At 45.5% G+C, this 24,620-nt stretch overlaps 1 protein-coding gene across 7 annotated transcripts in view; it reads right to left on the bottom strand.

Moving 5' to 3' along the window:
• Ctl2 (Choline transporter-like 2) overlaps window positions 1–24,620 on the bottom strand; it is a 380,476-nt gene that overhangs the window by 352,013 nt on the left and 3,843 nt on the right. For 2 of the 7 annotated variants that reach the window (XM_075881408.1, XM_075881410.1), the window contains exon 2: window positions 4,653–4,843. The exons of 1 other annotated variant lie outside the window; for it this stretch is intronic. In XM_075881408.1, the coding sequence (XP_075737523.1) occupies window positions 4,653–4,761 (109 nt within the window). In that variant the 5' untranslated portion in view covers window positions 4,762–4,843. Of the gene's footprint in view, window positions 1–4,652; window positions 4,844–19,685; window positions 19,847–24,620 lie in introns of those variants that run through there. 4 more of the 7 variants (XM_075881409.1, XM_075881412.1, XM_075881416.1 and 1 more) reach the window with 4 other exon arrangements.

Genomic DNA, 24,620 nt, shown 5'->3' with positions numbered 1-24,620 from the left:
TAGAAAGACGTTTTTAGACTTCTTGCTAGAAGTTTTCAAGCCGTATATTAACGTGGCGTTAGCACAGCTACAGGAGGTTTTCAAGCTGCTTAAGTTTAAATGACATCTCAACAAGACTTCTTATATACTTTTGGACTGTCCTTTTAGAACATTTACTAGAAGTTTTTTAGCTTTTCTTGTGTTTTGTGGGAAAGCTGGGAGATTAATAAAAAACACTGTTTCAAATGCACACTAAAAGGCCGGTAGTAGAAAGGGGAGAGGAAGGGAACCCGAACCCCTTCACCACGAAACTTTTTCGTAATTGAACTTTTGGTGTATACTAAAATATTTACACGCATTCACAGCGACCACTAGTCGCCAAAATTAGTCGTTCTGCTGCACCCCCCCCCCCCCCCACACACACACTAAAAAAAAATCTGGGTGCTAGTCTTGCGCCGAAGGTTTACAGTTGGTGAAGCTGAATAAAGCGTGTCTCTGTACGAATGTGCACTGTAAATATCATCTTTTAGACAGTATGACGTCCCAAAACTACTTCAAGTCTATCCGTGCGATTTCCGTGCGATTTCCGTGCGATTTTCCGTGCGATGTGGCGTCGCATGGTGTGGATTGCCACATGCGACGTTTCGGGACACACACGGGCGAAGAAGCTATTAGCGGCAGGCTCCGCCCCCATGCGGCGTCTCGACATGCACGGTCAGACTTCGTATCTTCGTAATGAAGCTCAAAACAAACAACAATGCACAGCCACGCTTCATTCCATAAAAATAATTAATAAATCGCCTTCATGGACGACAAGCACGTCGCAACAGCAGCAACAGCTGATTATTCACGACTCCAACAGATAGGCCTAGCATGGCGGGCGCCGGCCGTCGCGAGCTCATTGCGCTTGTTCATGCAAGTGCGAGCCCATTGCGAGCTCAGTGATGGCTTGTTCTTAATTAATTTATTATAAGAGTGCAACTAAGCTTTGCACTCATATGTAATGCGTTAGCATACGCTATTACTTTCTCGGTGCACAGTGGAGGTTCTGCGTCACCAAAACAGCCACCCTGTACCACATGGTATGGGAATACCCACACAATCCACCTCTACAACCCAGAGCGCAGCACAACACTGTAGGGTGGAAGGCAGCTCTGTCCAGCTCAGATCCAAAGACCCAAGAGGCCCTCGTGAGACGAGCGAGGACAGCGGCCCGTGCCAATGGGATCCCGGACGCGACACTACTTTCCAGCACCGTTCCATGGATGGATGGGTGGATGTGGCTGTACCCTTTAGATCGGGCGGCGGCTAACGCCACCTAGCCGTAATACTTAGTGAACTAACCATTAGTTTTATCTTTTTTTTTCTTCAAAAAGTGGAGTTGAGGACTGGTACTTTGCGGTGAAGGGTTTAATTTTCACCCGTGCCTTGACTTTAGCCACCAATTAGATAACCTTCTTCTAGTTAATTCTACCAACTTAAAGTCTATTTTTCCCTCTCTGTTCCTAAACCCCAGTGCTTTGAAAAACTCTGCGCCATCATCCTGAACTATAGGGTGAAGCCCTTTATAGAACATTATCAAGTGTTCGGCAGTTTCCTCCTCCTCTCCACATGCACTGTATACCATGTCTACCCCTTCGTATTTGGCCCGATATGTCTTGGTTCGCAATACTGCCGTCCTGGCCTCAAACAGTAGAGAACCACCCCGAGTATTATCATAGATCCTTTTCTTGGCAATTTCCTGCTTAAAAGTTCGATAGATCTCTAGTGCAGACTTCTTAATTATGCCAATTCTCCACAAGTCAGTCTTCGTTTCCTTCACTTTCTTTTTAACCGATAGTTCTTTTTGGTTTGGCCACCTGCTGTTTTCGAAGTATTTACCAGTCAAGTTCTTGGTTCACTTCCTTCATTTTGTATCGACATTCTTCATGTACAAGTAGCTGAAAACCTTCCTAGCCCAACGCTCCTCCCCCATTTCTCTCAATCGCTTCTCAAATTTTATCTTGCTGCTAGCTTCCCTGCCTTCAATTGATGTCTATCTCATATCACCTTGTACTCCCTGATTTGGTGTATTCCCGTGAGCTCCTAAAGCAAGCCTACCTATTCCACGTTGCTTAATTTCTAATCTTGCTTGAACTTCGGATCTCATGCACAAGACCGCATTGCCGAACGTCAGCCCAGGAACCCCTTTCACGGTGACACGGTGAGAAAAACTCCTCCGTTTATTTTCTATTTCAATTAAAAAAGAATACATTTGGATTGCGACGAAGGAGGGGCTCAAAACATAGAAATTAAATGTGTACATTTCGCCTTAAGGGTGATTGTTGTAGCATGCAACAGGCAACGAGGGAGAGAAGAATGTACAATCTTGATTTGCATTGTTTATTCCACTAGGCTTCTGGGATGTTAGGCAAGTCAACAGTCGCACGGCAACTTTCGTATATCGTGCAACTGTACAAGTATGTTGATAAGCAAACGTGAAGAATACAGAAAATACTGTTTAGTGAAAAAAAAACGTAGATTCCTGCAGTTGGTCTGTGCCAGGTGTCGAAACAGTGTGAGGTCATTCCGGTACAGCCAAGTCACAACCTTGTCGTATCGTGCGCAAAGCAGATACCCAGACCCAGTGCCCCAAGCTCGACAAGTGCAAGCCTCTGCCTCAACCTCAATCTATGTGTATTATTGTTGCTGAAGCTTGGGTTCGACTAGCATTAACAAATCAGACCCACAAATGGCATTTGCTTATTAACAAAACAGATCACTTCAAGAAAAGAATGTTACTGCAGCACAGGTGTCAATGAGTTACCACACTAAAATGAGTGTGCCACTAGCTTCACAGTTACTGCAATCAGAAACAGTCGATATGAGTGAAATAAGAATGTAGAAGAGGCTGAAAAGCACGAGCTACCATCACAGACGAGCAAGGCATTCACCAAGTATTAGAAAGGGTCTGTGGATGTCCCCGTTCAACCAAAGAAAACAGTAGCATGAGTCAAAGACAATAATTAGGAGAACTTATGACAGGTCATATGAAGTTCAGTTGGAAGACAGCATCCTGAGAAGGAATCGAGTACTCAACAGGACAAGCCCTTCCTCAGACAAACACATTGAAGTCAGTGAGCCAGAGACCAAAGCAGACTGGAATTTCTGCCGGACCTCGAAGAACCATACAGCCTCCATAGAGGCTCCAGGATTTCACAGTTGGTTGAAGGATTGACTTCAGGAAGGGATGCATGTTACAAAAAAGATCCACAAATGCAGGGGCGTACCGACTCTTTCGCGAGTGGGGGTGGGGGCAAACCTAAACACACACACACACACACACACACACACACACACACACACACACACACACACACACACACGCACACACACACACACGCACACGCACACACGCGCACACACACACACACACACACACACACACACACACACACACACACCGTATAGGGACCACTTATAAACGACCACAAAAAAGTAAGAGTTTGCCATTGGTTCTTTGTCATTTAAAATTGTCTGTGTGCCATAAAATCGCCTGCCTCTTACATCAGGAATGTGAAATTTTGTGGTGGTCATTACAGCGCATGCACATTAAACAGGGCACTCACGCACTGAACAATACCTAATTTTTTTTTATTTGAATATACTGCAGGCCCTTCACGGCCCAAGCAGGAGTGGGTACACAGATACATCGAAATACATACATTGCCAGAGAAAAAAAAAAAAAAAAGAATCATGGTGCAAATTCAATACACTGTATGCGGTTGATGAAAGAGTCAATCGTACTACAACAAACAATGTCGTTGGGTAGGCTGTTCCAGAGGGAGATAGCTGACGGAAAAAGTGAATGTTTGTGAGCGTTTACACGACTTAAAGGTTGGCGTATTGTTTTAGAATGATTTAGTCGGGATGATTGTTTAGGCGGATCTTGCAGATAATGAGAGCGTGATATGTGGAAATGACCATGATATAATTGGTAAAGGAATTTTAATCGTGACATTATTCTGCGTTGAAAAAGTTGTTTTAAGTTTGCCCTTGCGAGTAAATCTGCGGTGCTGGACTGCCTCGCGAATTCTGAATATACGAACCTTACTGCCAATTTTTGTATTCGTTCAATTTTACTAATCAGGTACTTTTGATGTGGACTCCAGATGAGATCGGCGTACTCTAAACATGGTCTAATTAGTGTTTTGTAGGCATTTATTTAAATATGTGGTGGTGCATTGCGCAGTTTTCTTCTCAAGAAAGATAACTTCCTTTCCGCTTTCTGACACATGGCCAAGATGTGTGGTTCCCAGTTAAGGTTCGGCGTGAGTGTAATACCTTTTGGGGTAGTCAGAGAGCATATTCATTCAAATAATATTCAAATAAAGTAGCTGCCGGTCACATTATCAACGGTTACTTATTGCAGCTTCCAAAATGAAATAACATGAGCGTAATAAAATATTTCAACTTGCAGCATAAAGGCGTTTAGTAGTTTGTGCGAGCACACATCTCTGTGAGCTCGTCCTTGCTGAGAGAAAGGAAGAGAGAGAAATCAACAATGCTGCACGTGTGTGCTTCTTTGCTGCCCAAGTTGTATTTTGAGCTGCAAAAGACCATTCGAGTTGAATGAAAACCTACTAGCCTGACACTCAATTAAGCCTCCATAGCTAAAAACCATGCTCTTTCACCTTCTCCTTGGTCTGGTGGCTCAAGGAAGAGGACAAGCTTCAAAGCTGAGATTCCCATTGTGCTGGAGTCCGCTGCTTTGTTCGTCGCCACTTTGCAAGCTGCCACCATTGCTCCAAGTTACCATAAGCAAGACTGGTCAGGTTTATCGGAGACTGAAGCGGAGACCCCTTTTTGGCGCTTCCAGATAACACTAGAAAATTAAAAAAAAATGTGTAACATAAATCAGCTCACAGCAGCTTCGTCAAAGCAGCATTGATATCTATTTTCGATCAAAGAAAATAATTTTCCTGAAGCAGCAGATCATTTGACCAGTCCAAAAAAAATTTGCTCGTTCGCATCCGTGACTGCATCAGCCAGTCGCAGCAGAACGAAAACGTGGACAAGTTACACAATGTTATTGGGCCCCTGTTCAGCGCTGGCCTGCTCTGCAATGCTGCACCACAAGGCACCAAAGCGCCGCTTAGGCGGCTCGCACCGCAAGAGCCTACAAGGAAAATCGCCACAACTACAATATTGGAGAAATTTCACTATATTGTAATATTCCCTCGTATTAACATAATTCAGTGAATACTGTGGTGAAGGCAAACTTCGCCTCCATTGTTGCTTTCCCCGGCATTCAGCCAACAGTAAGCACTGTCGAAAGGGGGGAGGGGGGGCTCGCGCCCCCCTTGTTCTCCACGACTGGTACGCCTATGTACAGATGACACAAAACATCGTTTGCAGCATCCTACGCAAGCCACATGCTTCTTTGGTATTCTCCACTTCCTCCTTCTCTGAGAAGGCACTGTCTTCAGGGTAGTTGGTATCGATCCATAACATTTGTAAGCACTAAATTCACGTATGTAAGACGAGCCAACCGCTTGTCCTGTGTCCTTCACTCGTGTCACGTACGTGCATTTAGCGCTTACAAAAGTTACAGATCCCTCTTCTTTGTTCATTTACCCCTCCTCCTCCTTTTCGAGCTCATGAAGTATCAAGTGTGTGCCCCTCCGACTTTGCACTTAGGCCGCTCCCCTACCTGAATCTCCATTATGCATTCCTGCCTCTATGTAGCCCTACCTATTCTTTTACTTCAACGTTTATACAACTCGGTGAACTTTCATTGAAGAGACCCTGTAACGTTTTTTTGAAGTTTTGTCAGCGTTTAGGTTAGAGCATCTTGACACCATTCGCACCATAAATTGAGTGACACGCAGTGTACCAAGGCCGCTACAGATAATTATATCATGCCATCCTTCTCACTTATGCCTGACTGCCGCAACTCACGAGGCACGCTGGCGATCGCAGAGCTCTCATGAGGGTGCTCGCCTTTTTGAGCTTTTACCAGTCTAGACCTCCGAGATGGCACACCGACAGGTTGCGTGCAGTCTCGGAGGCCATCACGCAGTGCGCCTGGTGGCACGCACGCCGTCTGGCAACATAAAGAAAGACCACGAAGTAAGTGGTTGATATCTGCTCTGATAGGTGTTGCCACCCTACCAGTTGATCTTACTTCTGCACATTCTACAGCCCATGACAGCCAGTCAGATAAGCAGCCATGTTGACGTGGCTGCTGACGTGCTCTGGGAGAAGCATGTTGCTCTTTGAATGGGCAGTTTAAAATGCATTTGACCGAGTTGCAACGATCTGCACCGATTTCCAGGGATTGGGAGCTTTCAAGCGTACTAATAAATTACACAGTTTACGCAGAGCGTTCAAATCGGTCTCTAAATAACCCTTGAGACTTAATCTACCAGCCCAATGTGTTTGTAGAAAATCACCAAAACCGTTCCAGGTTCCTTTTAACAAAAGTACAGTGTTTTATCAGCCACTAATATAAGTCATAGCAAGACAAACCATTACAAAGTGGCCAGCTATAATTCATCGTGATCAACTACCACAGAATTTAAAACATTCACAGCTACGCAGGAGCATAATTTGCTTAACAGACACATAGTAGGTACTTTGCGGTCACAATCGCAATTGGCACCTTGGGAAAGTTTACAACGGCCAATATTCTACAATGTGCACAAATTTTCCATCCTTCACAGCATGGTTCACGTGTTCATAAAGAAATGAAGAATGGCAAGCAAATGTGAATACAGTATATATGTAAATGTGAATACAGTACGTACAGTAAATGTGAATATAGTGTGCATACAAATGGGTGCTGCTAACGCTATCACACTACACTCTAGTATTCTCAATGTTCTTGATAGCAAGGCTATAAATGGCTTGCACTGCTGGCCCTAAAACAGCCATGTTGCAGTACCGACACAGTGGGATGCGAACTCTGCTATTACGTCAGTGCTATCAGTTCATTACGTGCTGGTTCCTTTGTTATTCATGCACACAGAGACACAACAACATTCCAGCGACGTCGTCTCGCCAAAACAGGTTAGTCACTACGTGACTAGACTGCCTCGAAGTTACCTATACCGCGATGTTGGAATCATGTCTCACATCTTTTAATCATGTCTTACATTGATGATGCATGCTACCAATATACAATAAAACGTTGATACGTTTCTGAAAAAAATGCGCACAATAAGTGCAGGATCTGAAAATACTTATGATCTAAATTGGTTTAATTTATTTTCACGACTGCGAGCGTATCAGCCGGGAAATCATTGCCCTGTCTCAGTGGACTAGTGGCTAAGGTACTCGGCAGCTGACCAGCAGGTCGGCGGATCGAATCTGGGCTGTGGCAGCTGCATTTTCGGTGAAGGTGAAAATGCTGCAGGCCCGTGTGCTCAGATTTGCGTGCACGTTGAAGAACCACAGATGGTCCAAATTTACAGATCCCTCTACTACGGCGTATTTCATAACTATATCGTGGTTTTGGAAATGTTAAACCACCGATATCATTCAGCTGGGAAATCGTACTAAGCGGGAATGTATCAGTGAGGTTCTACTGTATAGGTCCACACAACTCCACGAGCTTACATATTGAACGAAAAATTGTGGTGGTGGTGGTTGTGGTGGTGGTGGTGTTGCAGCAGGCGGGGTTGGCCTGGCCTGCAAGGCCGGCAATTGTTCCGCCTGAGCATCTCCTGAATTTGGAAAATGTCACCACGTGTCAGACAGCCCAGTGTCTCGCAGGAAGGCTAACAAAATTCGTTGCACGTTCATCCTAGTTGCCGCGGGTTCTTCAGGAAAGATGACGTCATCAACTGTCCGGTGCCTATGACAGCCTTTCCGCAAAGGGCGGATCATCGCTGCCCTTTGCACATTAAACTGTGGGCAAAGCCAAATGAAATGTTCAATATCCCTGATGTCACCACAGAAGGCACAGAACGGGGAAGCGTATCTCCCAGTCTTGAATGACCAGGCTGGGGTATATGCGCAGCCGGTTATTATGCGGTACAACAGCGTCGCTTCTTCACGAGAAAGTCCATGAATTAGACATGCTTGGTGTGGAAACTTGTGGAAAATTATGGTCGTCAACTGTCTCCAGATTCAAATTTTGAATTAAGGGACTGTATGCGTCCAGATTGAGTTTAAGTCGCAGCTGACGCGCTAGGTAAATTGACTGACGTCAGTGCAACCATGAAAGTAATAAGTATGGCTGTACTGCGACTCTGCAAACACATTTCTAATCTACAGAAAGCTCTTAGTGGGTATGCAGCACAGAAATAGGGCAAACATTACCACTAACTACTGGTGGATAAAAAATTTGACAGAAAAAAGGTGAATGAAAAAATTAAAGAGCAAAGGAATAAATGCTTACATAAATACATAACCCACATGTTGCACCTCTAGGCCACATAAACTGAGGTGGAACTCCTTTAAAGAAGCATATGCTAAAATTTTAAAAATTCTAATAGATGTATAAATATAAAAAGTAAGCAAACAAAATCCTTGTGCGACACAGCTTGGCTGGTCACCCACCTTCACAGAGTGGAATAGCTTCAGCCTTTTCCAGAAATCTCTCAAGACCTCCCCGGCAAAAACATGCACATATAGCTGGATGTAATCATTATAGCCTGCTTGGAAAATTATGCTGATTTCATTTACCCAAAAAGCCTCAACAACTGCCACCGACAGGTAATCAGTGTACAGGATTGCCAAGAAGTTCCTTCAGCTACTTTGTACTAATTGAGAAATATCTAATACCGACAAGAATGACGAATTATCATCGTATTCATGTAATTCATTGATAAAATATTTTAGCTGATTGAGAGACGGCATCCTTCTTTGGAGACAAGGCGTACGTTTTTCAGTTTCTGTGCACTATTTAGAAGGAACAGACATCCAAGACTGAGCTAACGATAATAGGCATTTTTGTTGTTTGAAGTTTTCTTGACTTGACATATGCTTGAAATATTTGCTACACACTTGATGATGACAGATGCATGTTTAAAAAGACAGAAATGGGCATTTGCGGCAGAATATTGAAAATATTGTTCAACTATTCTTCAAATGCTTGATGCAAGCAGATAACCATCGCATATTATATCAGTTGTCATGGTGTTCAAGTAATGTAGCATAACTGCCTGCAATATTGACAAAATTATTGATACTGTATTGGCAGCTGCTGTTGAACATCTGACAATTTATTGCGATACTTACACTTGCTTTAAACTTGGTCTACAATAACTTGTTTCACGCATTCATAGACAATTGATCATAAAGCATACCTTAAATAAGGGGGGGGGGGGGGGGCTACATGCACAAAAAAGTGTTGTATGCAAGCTCCTCTTCAGGGCACATGCACGCAACTACATGAATCGGAAACTGAGCTGTACACTCGTAAATATTTCACTGTTTATATTTCATGAACACACTTCACAACACCGGACAGAATCGCTCAAATGTGACACAGCCCACAGAACCTCACCACAGCGCTACACACAACAGCACTCGTACGGCGTTGCGCATTGCGAATGACGGGCAATAAAACTTGCCCTTCCTTATCGTAGCAGAAGCTAGCACACGCAAGCATTCAAAATTAGTGCATGCTATTTGCTGCGACGAACGGCACACACAGAACACACCCGACGCTAACACTTGTTGCTATGATTACAAACTTTTCACTTCGGCTCGCACTAAACGCATATCCTGCTTTAGAAAGGTGGATGATTACATCACAGAAATCTTCGAAGTCCTTTGCAATTACACTTGAAAGATGGACGCTACAACCCAGGAAACACACGAAACGACGACACTCGCATCCGCAAACACACTTTCTACACTGTGCTCGTTTCTTCGTTTCTACTGTCGATCACACGTGCTGACGGGGAATTGAACACTGGCTGGCTACCGATATCTCCCCTGTAGTCTCACAGTGCTAACGATGGTCACAACGATAAAATCAGCTGTTCTTTTCCTTTTTCCATGTCGCTGCAGCGCCCACTTCAGCAAGCGCCATGTTTGCCAAGCGAGCCGATGGGGCGGCCATCCAGGCCGTTTTTCGCAGTAGCCAATGAGAGGCGAGCCATGCGAGCCGGCTTGCGGCTTGCAAAAGTTGAAAGCCGCTCTGCCTCACGTCACAGAGACGGCCGCTCTCGCCCATTTGTGCGGTGCGAGTGTGCGGAGCGGCTGTGCGGCTAGCACGTGTAAGGGCCCTTAGCGCGTAGCGGGCGTCTCCCACGTAGGGACTGACAAGGAGTACGTGGCGGCCGCTTCGTGGGCCTGCTGGACGGGCCATTGCTGGTCGGCGAGGAGTGAGCTTCTGAGGGACCTCTCCCACTTGCTTGAGGTAGAGTCGGGAGGAGTTGTTCTACACTCCCAGAGCATGTGTGCCAGTGTCGCTGTGGGTCCACATGATGGGCATGTGTCGCTGGGGTATGCATGAGGATAATAAACGTGAAGCGTGGCAAGGTGTGGGTACGTGTGTGTCTGTAATAAGCGTAGGGTTAATGCCTGCGGTCGGTTAAGTTTCGGATGTGGGGGTGGAAAAATGCAGCGTTCCAGGTAAAAGTGCTTTGTTATTTCATTGTACGTAATTGGTGCATCCCGATTGGTATCCAACCCAGCAAAATGGGGTTGCCCTGTGGCGGTGCGGTCGGTAAGTGCGCACGCTGCATCATGGGCGATCTCGTTGAGGTTGGATAGGTCACCCGGCACATAGCCGAGATGGGCGGGGAACCAGATGACAGTATGGTGTTTCAGGGCACTCGGGTCTGCTTTGCGCAGGATACGTAGGGCCTGGTCGAAGATGACTCCGCGTTCGAAGGCTTTGATGGCTAGCCTTGAGTCGCTGTAGATGAATTCCCGTTTCCTGTCAAGCATTGATTGATATGTGGGGTTTAACGTCCCAAAACCACTATATGATTATGAGAGACGCCGTAGTGGAGGGCTCCGGAAATTTAGACCACCTGGGGTTCTTTAACGTGCACCCAAATCTGAGCACACGGGCCTACAACATTTCCGCCTCCATCGGAAATGCAGCCGCCGCAGCCGGGATTCGAACCCGCGCCCTGCGGATCAGCAGCCGAGTACCTTAGCCACTAGACCACCGCGGCGGGGCTCCTGTCAAGCATAGCTATAGCTATAGCTATTTGCTCTGCTACTTCAGGGTTTTGGGTGAGAATTGTGGCAGAGTTAAGAGTCTGCTGCGCGGATGATACCGCGACCGCGGCGAAGACTCGGTTGTTGTGATAGGCAGCGGCGTCCACGAACGAGATGTCCGCTTCCATGTGTATGCGCTTAAGAATGGCGGTCGCCCGCGCAAAGCACCTGCCTCTGTTGTATTCGATGTGTACATTTCGTGGAATAGGAGCGATCGTGATAAAGTCGCGGATTTCACGGGGAATGAGGGTCAACTCTGGGGAGTCCTTGGCCTTCGAGGAGAAGAAGCCGAGCTCACGCAGAATATGGCGGCCCGCCTTGGTGGTGGTGAGTCGGGTCAATTGCACGTGTTCCTGAGCTTCGGCGATCTCTTCTAGCGTGTTATGTACGCCAAGATCGAGCAGTTTGTACGTTGGAGTGGTGATAGGGAGACCAAGGGCTCGTTTGACCACCTTGCGAATAAGCGCATTGAGTTGATCACGCTAAGCACGTAGCTATTTGTGTATAGCAGCAACGTAGGTAAAATGGCACAAAACAAACGCATGTAAGAGACGCAGCAGGTTGTCTTCTTTCAGGCCATGGTGCCTGTTGGCTACTCTACGTACTAGCCGTATGACATTCTCAGTCTTAGTTCTGAGCTTGTGTACCGTTTGGGTGTTGGTTCCGCGGGACTCGATGATGATGCCGAGGACCTTGATGGTGTCTACCCTGGGTACAGTACGGTGGGGAGGGTGATATTGCGTTCTGCCGGAGGTTTCAACCCATTGGGCTTGACACCCCGGTGTTTGGGCAAATATATCAACAGCTCCAACTTCGCGGGTGAGCACCTGAGACCGGTGTGGTCGAGGTAGGACTAGGTGGTGTCGATAGCCTCTTGCAGGTCGGACTCAATGAAGCCATCCGACCTTGTGGAGCACCATATGGTTACATCATCCGCATAGATAGTGTCATTTAGCCCGTCAATTTTCGAAAGTCGTTCGGAAAGCCCGATCATCACAAGGTTGAAGAGCGTGGGCGAGAGGACGGATCCCTGAAGAGTGCCCTACTGTCCGAGCTCCACTTCTTCCGACACTAGGTCTCCTACGCGGAAGACGGCTCTGCGTCGAGTGAGAAAAGAGCGGATAAAGTAGTAAAATCAATGACCTAGGCCGAGGGCTGCGATCGCTTTCAAGATTGACGAGTGCGTTATTGTATCGAAGGCCTTTTCTAAATCAAGACCGAGTATTGCACGAGTATCCCGAGTGTTTCCGCCATCTAGAATTTGATGCTTTAGGAGTAACATGGCGTCTTGAGTGGATAACTCTGGTCGGAAGCCAATCATGTGGTGCGAGATGCAGTCGTTATCTTCGAGGTATCGACCAACCCTGTTGAGGACGACGTGCTCAGCCACTTTTCCCACGCACGACATGAGAGATATGGGGCGTAGGTTATCTAGGCTGGGCGCCTTTCTCGGTTTGGGTATGAGAATCGTGTGAGCTAATTTTCAGGCATCGGGTATCTCACCCTTTTTACATATTTCGTTGATAGTGTCGGTGAGGTAGGGGACGGAGGGATCGTCCAGGTTGCGTAGGAGCTTGTTGGTGATGCCGTCGGGGCCAGGGGCTGAGCGGCCATTGAGCTCATGGAGAGCTCGGTGCACATCTTCAATAGAAAAGTCGGCGTCTAAGTTGGTGTTGTCGCTGCCAGAGTAATCGGGGTGAGCGGTCACAGGGGCCATGAAAAGCGGGAGATATTTTTCCATGAGGTTCTTGACAACATCTTCCGGTGACACTGTCCGTTTAGCTTGATGAAGTATCTTCACGATCGAATGACGCTGATTTGTGCGGGGGTTGGTTTCATTGAGGAGGTGTTTGAGTAAGTTCCACGTTTTGCCATTACGAACCTGACCATCAATCGAGTTACAAATTTCGTCCCACTGCTGTTTTGAAAGGGTGCGGCGATGATCCAGCATGGTCTTTTTCAGCAGAGATATGCGTTTGCGTAACCTCCGATTAAGGCGCTGGCCCTTCCACCGGGCCAATAGAGACTGTTTGGCCTCAAGTAGGTGGGCGAGACGACTGTCCATCTTTTCGGTTGGAAGGTCTGTACTGATAGTTTTGGTTGCCTTGTTTACATCAGCTTTGAGCTGGGCCGTCCACGTCTAGAGGCTCGGTGGGGTATCGAGAGGAGGTCGTTCTGCGCGGGTCTTACGAAGGAGGTCCCAGTCGACCCACGTGTATGACTTGGTCTTCCTGCTTACTGTGGGGAGGTGTACGGCCAATATGAAGTGGTCGCTACCGTGATCTACCGCGAGGTTGGACCAGCGGGCGTCGGCGATATTCTTGACGAAGCAGAGATCCGGTGTAGTGTCTCTTTGCGTGGACGTACCGGTGCGAGTGGGGAAGGCCTTGTCCGTAATGAGAATAGGGCTCATGTCATTCGCATTTTTCCAAAGCTCGTTACCTTTGGGTGTGTCGTACGTGTAGCCCCAGGCGCTATGCGCGGCGTTAAAATCGGCCGCAATCCCTAGCGGGTTAGGCCCCGCGAGACGGACAGCTTTCTGGAACAAGCGTGTGAATCTTTGTCTATGGTGGCTGGGACTACTGTATACATTGAGCATGTACACGCTTTGTTGTGATATGTTGCCAGGGAGAATTTCGACCATAACATGTTCCATTTCGGGCACATTGAGACTGTGCGCTGTGCATGTAATCTTCTTAGCGACCAGGGTGGCGGTACCGCGTCCTCTCGAAGGGCCGGGCAACCACTGGTATCCGAAAAACGTGGACTACAGTCTCTTGTAATAGCATGATGTGAGGTTTGGCTTCGTGGCTAGGGAGGTATTGCTGCAGGAAGGCTTTCTTGTGGGCGTAGCTCCTGCAGTTCTATTGCCAGATTCGCAACTCGTCAATTGACCTGGCCATCTTGAAGCATGTAGGAGTCGGTCTGAGCACCCGGCGGGTGCATAAGGGCCGCGTGAAGTGGTGGACTGGGCACGGCTGTACGTTGCAACAACGGCTTACCCGTAGCAACGGCAGGGGCGACGATGTGATCGAGATATTGCTCTACTTGGCCCAACCGATTACCGTGTGCCGCGAGGGTAGACTTCAAGAGAGCCATGCTTTCGCCAAGAAAGCGAAGGCGTTCCTTAATCGCCGATAGCGTGCTCTTAATGTCGTCTAACTCTGCCTTTAAAGCTGGCTGGTCGTGGGCTACCGCGCGTTTTTTGGGTGCTCTCTCGCCGCCGTGGTTACTGGCGCCTACGGGTTGCGGCTGCAACGGGGTGACTGCATTGTCGTCGTTGTCGGTTTTGGGCGTAGCAGCGCGTGCGTTTCTGTCAGTTTTCAGTTCGGCAATTGCGAATGTGAGTTTGCGTATTGTTTCTTTCATCATCGCATTTTCGTGCTTTAAGATCAATATCTCAGATGTGGTGTGTGTATCATGCTCTGGGAGTGAACCCAACCCTACCTGTGATGTAGTGTTTCCTTTCCCCGGACGGCGTCCGCCCAAGTGAGAGTTCCCCGCTTATTCTTGTTGGCGTTGCCTGGCGACGGCGGTGCCGATGGGTTTGGCGATCGTTGACGCGAGACCCCGGTAAGACTGGGGGGAGGCCTGGAACCGGCGTGAGGCCCAGAACCAGAGTGGGAGCCGGAGCGTGACCCGGAGCGTGACCCGGGCCGGGAACCTGAACGGGAACCGTGACGTGAACCGGAACGGGACCTGGAGTAGCCTCGCGATGCAGATCTGGTTGGGGTCCCACTTCGCGCGCTGCGGCAATGGGTCCGAGGGAGGCTCCGGGACCTCGATACACGCGTGGTGCGGTTCCTGGGACGACTCCGGAATCGGGACCGGGATTGGCTGCCATCGGATCGACCATCTGTAGAAAGCTTCGAGGCTTGGTCGTCGTCAGCGATTGCGTTGAACTCGTTCATCGCTTCATGACTGTTGTGTCGCGTCGAGTGTGCGCGCTCCCATCGTCGTAGGCGCACCACGTATGGAGTGTTGTAGCGTTCTTTACATTCCTTGTCGGCAGTGAGGTGAGCTCCTACACAAAGCTTGCGTATTGGTGTGCAGTGGTGTGCTTTTTCGGGGTTCAGCACGCTGCAGCCTCTGCAGATAACGTCTCCAGGGTTCGGGCACACGTCCGCTCGATGGCCGAGCCGACCGCAGGCGTAGCAAATATCTATCGGTCTATGGTATAGTGTACATTGAACTAGCGCTGATCCGTATCGCACAAAATTGGGCACGCGATGTCCCTCGAAGGCCACGATCACTGCGGTGGTACTTCCGATGCGCTTGGCAGCCAAAGCTAGTGGATTGAGGTCGTTTACAATTTTCGCATCAATGTCCGCCGAACTGTCTTGCATTGGAATCCCTCGAATGACGCCTTTGCATGTAGAATGTGGTGCCGCTTCATAGGCACTAACTTCATAGGTCTTGTCAGCGATGCAGATTTCTTTAACGCGCACGTAGCGATTAGCATTTTCTCTCTTCGGCGTGCTTGTTACAAAGATATTCTGTTTAATGTTGGGGCAGAGCGCGTCTGCTTGCTGTTCCAATGGGCTGATACCTGCCGAAGTTGAAATAGCTTCAGCGATTGTCGTTGGGCCAACCCTAGCGATGTCAAGACCCCCTCTGGGCCTAATGATAATGCGGATGTCGTTCTTTGGTAGTTGACGCATTCGCCTTGCTCGAATAATTTTGTTCTTCACATTTTCTCTGCTGCGGGGCTTGTACTCGTTGCGTTTCGAAGCGCTGTATGACGGCACACGTTTGGAGCCTTCATTTTGGGCTCGGCAACACGAGGCGGTCTGCCAGCCTTGGTCTGGCGTGATTTCGTTCGGGTCGATGTCTTCCCCTGTCACTTGGTACTCCATCGCTCAGCGAGACAGTGCAGCTACGGGGCCCGCGAGCGAGCACGCACCACGTTAGAGCGAAGAAGACACTCGTCAGGGCTAGATGTCGGCGGGCGAGCAACGATGACGGAGGTGAAATAAAATGCAAGAAGCAAGCACTAACTGCGCCCAAATCATGTCGGCAGAGTCCTTGTGTCTTCTGAAAGTCGTTGCACTAATATAACGTTGAAATCGCAAAGTGGCATCGCGAAAACGTTGAATAAAGCAGGAGCCGTAGTGGAAGCGTTCGCCCGCTTCGGCTTCTTCTTCTATCCTGGTAATGCCTTTGTAAAATACACCCAAGAAGCTTGTGAATCAAGTGCAAAGCTGCACAGCAAACTGGTGTTGGGAGTTCGGAGTTTGTACAATATGATTTCACCAATGTCGCATTACTGCAGTGAAGGAAACCAAACTGCTCGAGACTACAGCAGCAGAGACCTATGAATCCCTCCAGAGTTTCCTTCCACAGTTTCAACCACATGGGTTCAATAGCAGCGAAACATGACATTTATTCTACTTGCTCTTTACAACTCTATCATAAACAGAGACCAACACATGCTATTTCTTGGTTTAAATGTTGTTGTTTTTTATCTTTCAATGGATAAGTTGTCTTGAGGTAACACTGACAATATTGAAAATAGAATCATTTTGAAGAATAGATTCAATATCTCTGCTAGTAGCCTCCTTTCTCACATGCATTCATGTCAATCGCATTAATTGGCAATTGTAAGAAGTTTCACCCTAGTAGTAAATTTACCATGTACCACCCTTTCAGCAAAATTAACTTCCTAGATATGACAGTATTTATTGAAACATTCTTTAATGTTAGGTATGAAAAAAATACAAATCCTTTCCCCACACCATAAACATATAGCAGGCAGTGCCAATTAAAAAAGAAAAATAAACAGGGCAGAGACAAGTGAAATTTTGAGGTTGAAGGATGTGCAGGAGAAGCGGACTCCACCCTTAGTCGAACCGGACAAAAAGAAAAAAAAAAGATGTTGGTTTGGTTTACAATGTTGTTCTTGCTGCTATCATGTATGGCCAAATTTATTCTTGAGCGGCGAATTCTTGTGATGCGCATCTTAATGGGGCTGTCTTGGAGTTCTTGGTTTTACAGAGAAATGAAAGGTTATGGTCTACATAAAGCCAATGAATAGCCCACTATAATACATAGACTACACAGGCCAGCATATATGACACGGCAAAGAAGAATTATTCGTAAGACAGGTAAAGATTTGAAGAAGCGTCTGTAGCGACCCCGATCACTATGCTCACCACTTAAGCAAGCTAAAGGGGACATTTGGCGAAATCACCTGCACAACACTCTCACTCTGAACAAAATCCGTAATGATGCTTAAAAATTAGGAAGTCATCCCTAGCTGAACATGTCCCATAGCACAGCCTAACCAGCCGCTAGCCTTTGCAGTCAAATACTGAAACACACTTCCAAACTTAAATAATTTCCTTCGCAAGTATTACGAGCCGCTTCGGAAAACGTTTCCCGACATGTTAGTGCATGCAAAAGTAAACTCGCATTTTTTTTTGTACACATAATACCTAGTTGTCATCCAAGATTTAAGACCTGCGAACACCTTCAAGATTATGTTAGAATTAAAAGCACTGGAAGTGATTTATGCATAGTATAAAGTCTAGTTTTACCTGCATTAGTTTAAACATTATCAACACAATTAAATCTACATATTGTCACAAACAGGACAACATTTTAACATGGTGTAAGAGCACAACTTCAACAGGGACACAGAGTACAAGAAAACACAACACTCGCTTTTCTTGTCCTCTGTGTCCTCGTCGAAGTTGCGCTACTACACCAGATGTTAAAATGATATCTCACCAACTAGCACAGCTCTCAACCCTACTGAACAAACAGGACAACCTGTTAACGTTTCAATAAATAGGCATCAAGCAAGCATGGCAAATAACTGGAAGCAATGGCGCAGCAATTAATAGTGGCAGAACATATCTTTAACGATCTTAAACCTTCAATACAGTAACCAACTTTTCAAAAAAAATTGCCGCCCCTTATTCCTAAGTTTAGTACATTCCAGCTAACATGTATAATTGTTTCAAAGGGGGCACTTGAACCAATTTCACATGGCAACACACAACGAAAACCTATCAAAAATAAGCCATTCTTCAAGGAATTTCCTAGGCTAATTATCCCCATTGCCAGGTGGTGCTTCCTCGAGGCAAAAATAATTCAGCAAAATGTCTTCTCCTTTTCTACCCATCCATGCAAAACCCTTGCTTCATGGGCTTGTTTCATGGGCTTTCGATTGATTATTCCTTTTACCCTGGCGCAACCCATCACGGGGGATCAGCTTTTAACTTACTCAATGCAGCATGCCGACTCCTCGTTTTCGCCTCCCCGTTTTTGCATGTAGGCTTCCCTGCTTTATTTAAGTTGGAGGAGAGGGTATGAAGAATATACAAAATGCACTAAGGTAGGCAAGGGATGAATTTTGTCCTTGTTGGTACAACATATGTGAAATGTTTTGTGGTCATTTGCTGATTGTTAGCACCTGTATATGTGGGTTCCCTTCGTCTTGATAAATCTGCCCTACACAATTCAGATAGGTCCGCAGTTGCAGCCTTGAAGAAGTCTGCTTGTTGAAACGATGGCTCTAGCGACAAGTGACCACCCGTGTTCACAAATGTTTCATCTCTTTAAGCTTGCCTTCCTCTCAACTTCTGTTTTTTTTGGTTTTATAACATGACATTTGTGATTTTTAAAAAATTGTTACTGCCTTGTAAAATCCGTGTTAATAATAGCTCATTTTTGTCTGTATTTTGGTAGATTTTCAATGCACATATTGTCTTGGTTTCTTTTGAGCAATCATTTGACTGATTTAGTGAACCAACAATTGCTCTTAATCGTTTAATTCCTGCCATCTTTTGTTTATTTCCTGCTATCTTGTGTCTACAGACTAGTACGTACTATACTAGGACTGAAAATAAGAAAGAAACAAAAAGAAGTATGTTTTTACACTGTAGCACCGAAATTAGGTTATTTAGTAATTGCGTCTTTTAGTTTTATTACCAGCTTGCAAAGGGCCGGAGACATGACTGCTGGCTAACCAATGAAGAGTTCATTCCTGGGCGAAAGTGAAAAACATTTTACCCCCCCCCCCCCTCCTCGCCGACGCTCATCAGCAATTTTTGCTCAAATAGCATAACAATTTGAAAAGTGGGCCAAATGTGACGTATCACCCTAATTTGTTATGCAGCACTGAGCAGCTGACTCGTCCATCACTCAGTGTCAGCGCAGCCGATTTTACCTGGTTGAAACACTCCCGCTGCAGATCGAGCACAGCAGAAGAGCGACACGTGATCCTAAAACAAGCAACGTGTTTAAATTACATACACAATAAATAGACATCATGAGTACACGTATCGCAACAAGAGAAATACGCAACACGTGCGGCGGAAGTACGGTAAGCAATGAAAGTCTTGCTTTTATTGCCAAGATCTGTATTAGCCTTTACAATAATCTCAGCAGGCTGCTGTACGAACCGAGCAACTTGCGCAGCGAGAACGTTTTCGAATTGTGGCACATTAACACAAAGCGGTATTACCATCACTGCCACGAAATTAATGGTACAAAAGCGCGTTCACCCGGAGATTAGTTAGAGGTTGACAGCTTACCCGTCCTTGACACGAGGTGCACTATCAAGCTGTGAAGATTTGTGTTCATCAATGTCGTCACTCAAGAGCAGATTTATCGCGAGGAAGAGTGTTTATCAGAAATAAACACGTAGGTCGAACTTCGCGCTTGTCCAACGACAAAACCGGAAGCCGCCATGACACTTTTCCTCACAGGAAACAGACGCAGTGCCAATTAGTAAGCGTAAGCCTAAGTCGTTGCGACTGAAATTCAACGCAGCTACCACCTCATATATAGCAGTGATGACCGGGGATTCGTGCTTCATACGTTTTTCTTTTTAATCTTTCATTTTAAATGTTTGACGAAAACGATCTCTTCACATGCTTGAATTCCATTGTCATTTTCATCAGTAAGCCGCCAAAATTGAATGCGGAACTTCAAGGCACCCAAACATGCCAATAATAATAATAATAATAATAATAATAATAATAATAATAATAATAATAATAATAATAATAATAATAATATATCTTGAAGAAAAATTGCAAGGCTCCTCTGAAAATGGAGCAGAGCCACAGTCACGCGCATTTTCAGCACTGCCTTAGAACACTCGTATGCGAGGCCTTAGAACAAGAAAAAAATTATGACATAGAGGAAAGGAACAAACCCATAACTAAAACGCAACTGCAGTTGGGTTAAAGTACTAGGGCAAGAAGTAAGCAAACTCTCATAAATCACAAAAAAACAAAAAAAACAACAATCTACAAAAGCTACCCACTCAAGATCTAAAGTTGAATCAACTGAGCTAAAAGGGCTGATTAACAAAAAAAAAATTGCCAACATGGGGATTTATCGCACCAAAGAATTAGATGAAGAATTCAAAGAAAGGACAGAGCATGACAACAGAAAACTAATTACGAATGCACACTCCAACAGATAGAGTAACACAATCAGCAGTCTCAACATCTATAGTAAGGTGGCAGAAGACTACAGCTCACGAATAAGCCAGCTAACATAGAAAGAAGCCAAAGTTCAACAAAACGCTTAAACTCCATGAGTAAATATAAACAAAGTTAGAAAGAAACACAAAATCAGAAGCCTAACCAGGAACAAATCTCCTTGGATAGCCTACCCTGAGAGAAGGAATAGAGCTCTACAAAAGATGACCAACGAAAAATCATGCAGCGAAATTATTGACTCGATCAAAGATGAAGATCTCGTGTTTAACAAGCTTGTGACACTTTTTTGCATAATGCCTCACGTGCTGGCGAATCAAATGTACAACCGAACTATAAAACTGCGAATACCAAACAAATACAGAAAAAAAGAGATGAAAGATTTGAAGAATTATACACAGATCAACAGATGTCACACTGTTGGTCATAGTCATGCGCTGTCAAACTGAAAAAATCTGCGAAACGGAACACAGCTTGCAGAGACTAATAAAAGGTATTCGACTCGGTAAAGATACCAGCAGTTTTAGAGTAGCTAGTGCATAATGCATGCAAGAATACCCTAGCCAACAACTACAGAGAGTCCACAGCAGACAAACAAACAGACAGACAATGAAGTTTATTAAGGTCTTGAGGGGCGACTAGAAAAGTCCTTTTGGGGGAGGAGCTGTCGCAGAGCAGAAAGATTTTATATGTGAAGTGGATCTGGCAAGGAGACAAAATCTGAGCAATATTTACAGCATGCTAAGCAGAAGTATTTGAGTCACCATGTTGATTAGAAACACCATTAAACATTTAGAAAGAATATCTCGGTACTTACACTTTGCAAATGACATTTTGCTTTTCAGCAGCGGTGCCATTGAACTACAATGAACTGAGCCGAGAAAGTGTTCAAGAAGGGTTACAGATAAATAAGTAAAAGACAAGGATCTAACGTTAGGAGGCCAAACAAGAGAGCAAGAGTTTGCAGCGGCACACTAGAATCCTCACAGTACATATGTATTTAAGTCAGATATTCACAGGACACAATATTCATGAAAAGGAAATTTACCAAACAATATGGATGGGCTAAAACTTTAATGGCAGACATTCCCTAATCATAAAAGGCAATTTACAACTGTCACTAAAGCAGAAAGTGGTCAACTATTGTATGTTGCGAGTACTAACATATGGTGCAGAAACTTGAATGATAGTAAAAAAAAAAGAAGAAAAGAAAAAAAAGTCCAGAAGAGACCAAGAACTATGCAAAATAGAAACAGAAAATAGTTAGCATAACATAGAGATATTAAAAAACCAGAGCTCGATAGAGAACAAACAGGGCTAGATTACATTAAGAAAAAAAGGTGGATCTGGGGAGGTCAAGCAATGTGAGGGCGAGACAAGTGACCAGTTAGAGAGATTGTGTGGCTACAAAAAGATGGGAAAAATAGCTGAGAAAGGCAGAAGGCTAGATGGGATTTGCACGCATAAGATCGAGTAAGCTTGCACAGGGTTGGGAAAATTGTAGGTAACTGGGGGACGCCTTTGTACAGCATTGGACATAAAAAAAGCTGATATACAAGAAGAGCATGTGTTATCGAGCTGTTGCACATCGCAAGTTGGTTTCAATACGAGCAGGTTATTCAACTCACATCGCAGTGCTACTGCTTACATATTGTAGTTGTACTACCAACTGCTTTTCGACAGGTTCTAGCAATGTTGAAACATATCTGGAAAATATAACAGAACCATGTACAGCCATGCCCCCGACTCTGTACAGTGCATCTGCAGCCAGGATTATTCCGTCGTACCTTGCAGAACTTGTGGGCTCCGATGTGGTGTGCCCAGGAGCACCCGTGACCTAATATACATGCTAGGCTGCTTTGCACAAGAGTGACCATGTTGAAAGGTGTGCCTGTTTAACCGTAGATGCACGGTTCCTCAGGGCGCTTTCAGCACCCTGAAGATGATGCATGGTTTTGCAGGGTTTTGCATGGTTTTGCAGCGCCCTGAGGATGATGCATGGTTTTGCAGGGTGCTTTCAGCACGTGAATTCTGAGAGATGATGCGTTTCGGCTGATAACATGTGCCTGACTAGGCACTTATTATTGTACCTGGTCAAGTATAATACTGTTGGCATTTCAAAACTTCTTTAGCACCAACCACTCCAGTTCCAAGCTAAAGCCCACTGTATGAAGGAGGTGAAAAAAAGTAAGCGTGCCTGCCACTACAACACGGATATTAAAATTTTACATAATTGCTAACACAACCAAATGAAGGCATGGCTTCCCCGAAAGGCCATGTTCTACAAGAAGTGAGTGCTCTTTTTGGGGAAATCACACCTTCATTGGGTCATGTTACGAAAGTATGTGAAATCATAATTTGTGGCAGCAGGTGTGCTTTCTTTACCAGCTTCGTGCACTTTGCTTCAGTTTGAACCTGGAGTGGCTGGCACTGAAGAAGTTTCGGGATGCCAAGCGTTCAGCAGCCCACTTCACTGAGGCAAACTGGAACATGAAGATGAGGCATGCCCGCTGTTTCATACTGAAGAAGCCTGCTCGCACGACCTGGGAAGGCCTCACTGGGCTGGGAAATGTTCACATTGCAGAAAATGTACGCTATGTACTCAACAAAGGCCCAAAATTTAGCCGGGAACCTCTGTTGCTGGCTCACTAATTACTGGCATTACATCGACGAGTTGCGGCAAAAGTCGATGCCGTACTTAGGGACTATTGCTTACAAGACAATGTCCAAGCTCTAGGAAGAACAGGGGAAAAACCCTCTTCGTCAGGAGGATACTTTGGTGGGTGTTGTCATTCTTCAAGTGCAACAATTTGTGCCCATTTCAAGGGGATAAAAGTACTGGCTCCGTAGAATGGATGTAGATTTGTGTAACCTCAAGGCAAGACAAGCAGTCTACATGAACTTCGTCGAGTTAAAAGTAATCAAAACAAGAGTTTTGAAAAGCAAGGCAGTGCCTCTGAGTAAGGACTTGGAACTTGCACAACTAGCAGAGTCTATTGCATACTGCCGCTAGCAAAAAGAACACCCTTCTTGTGTTTCTTTAGGGCCAAGACACATAAGCCGGGTGTTTTATTCAGGACAATCGTGAGTGATTGAGGAATCTGGCAAAACGTGATTAGTCAGTTTTAATGAAGCGGCTAGACTTGGTTGTGATGAGAGACTCATTTTGAACTGAGAATTTCCCATGCATCGCCCACATTCTTCAAGGAATCCTTCGATGGGTACTTGTTCTTGGTTGATGTTGAGGACCTATTTTAGTCTGTCCTGCACGGTGAATTGCTTTTCTACATAAGTTGCACAGACGAGAGTGGATTGGTTGCCTTTAGGAATGCCGCGGGCATGGAAGTATAAGCTTTTAGGCCCTTCTCAAGCTTTATGTTAAAGTAAACTTCATTAACAATTTTATATTCAAAGACGAGGCATTCTCGTAGGCTCGTATGTTGCTCCTGTGTTGTGCAATTTTTTATGTTTGATCGTAATCAATTTTATCACGTTCCACCAACATTTTAATTAGTGGGAGGTTTAAGAAGTTCTTACGTATGATGATAATTTTTTCATTATTTTAAAGCAACTAAGCACCGTCACATATTAGCCCATTGTTAACAATGTTCTAGCAGGCTTTCGCAGACTGCGAAAAAAATTCCGCCATATCCACGAAGTGAATGATGATGAGCGGGCGAAGCCCCGGAGGTAAACCTGGTAAACCATGAATCCTCTGTACATTTTGCCCACTCGATTTTATTACATCGCTCCCCCTAGCGTACGTCGCCGCACTAAATCGAACGATTGCCTTCAACCAATGACACGCGCCATATGTGACATCATTCCTATTTTATAAGATCTCGCGTCTTTCATCAACTACAAGTACCGCTTTCTAGTTTATAACATCTTGCATCTTTTCATCATCAGCTACAAGTACCACCATCTAGTAAACACTACAAGAACTAAACGAGAGGTGGCTACATACAGGAGACGGTACCGCCATCTAGTGAACACTGCAAGAACTAAACTAGAGGTGGC

Source organism: Rhipicephalus microplus, chromosome X, assembly GCF_043290135.1.
Source record: "Rhipicephalus microplus isolate Deutch F79 chromosome X, USDA_Rmic, whole genome shotgun sequence".
Classification (NCBI taxonomy): Eukaryota; Metazoa; Arthropoda; class Arachnida; order Ixodida; family Ixodidae; genus Rhipicephalus; species Rhipicephalus microplus.
This window is presented reverse-complemented; position numbering and strand designations above follow the sequence as displayed.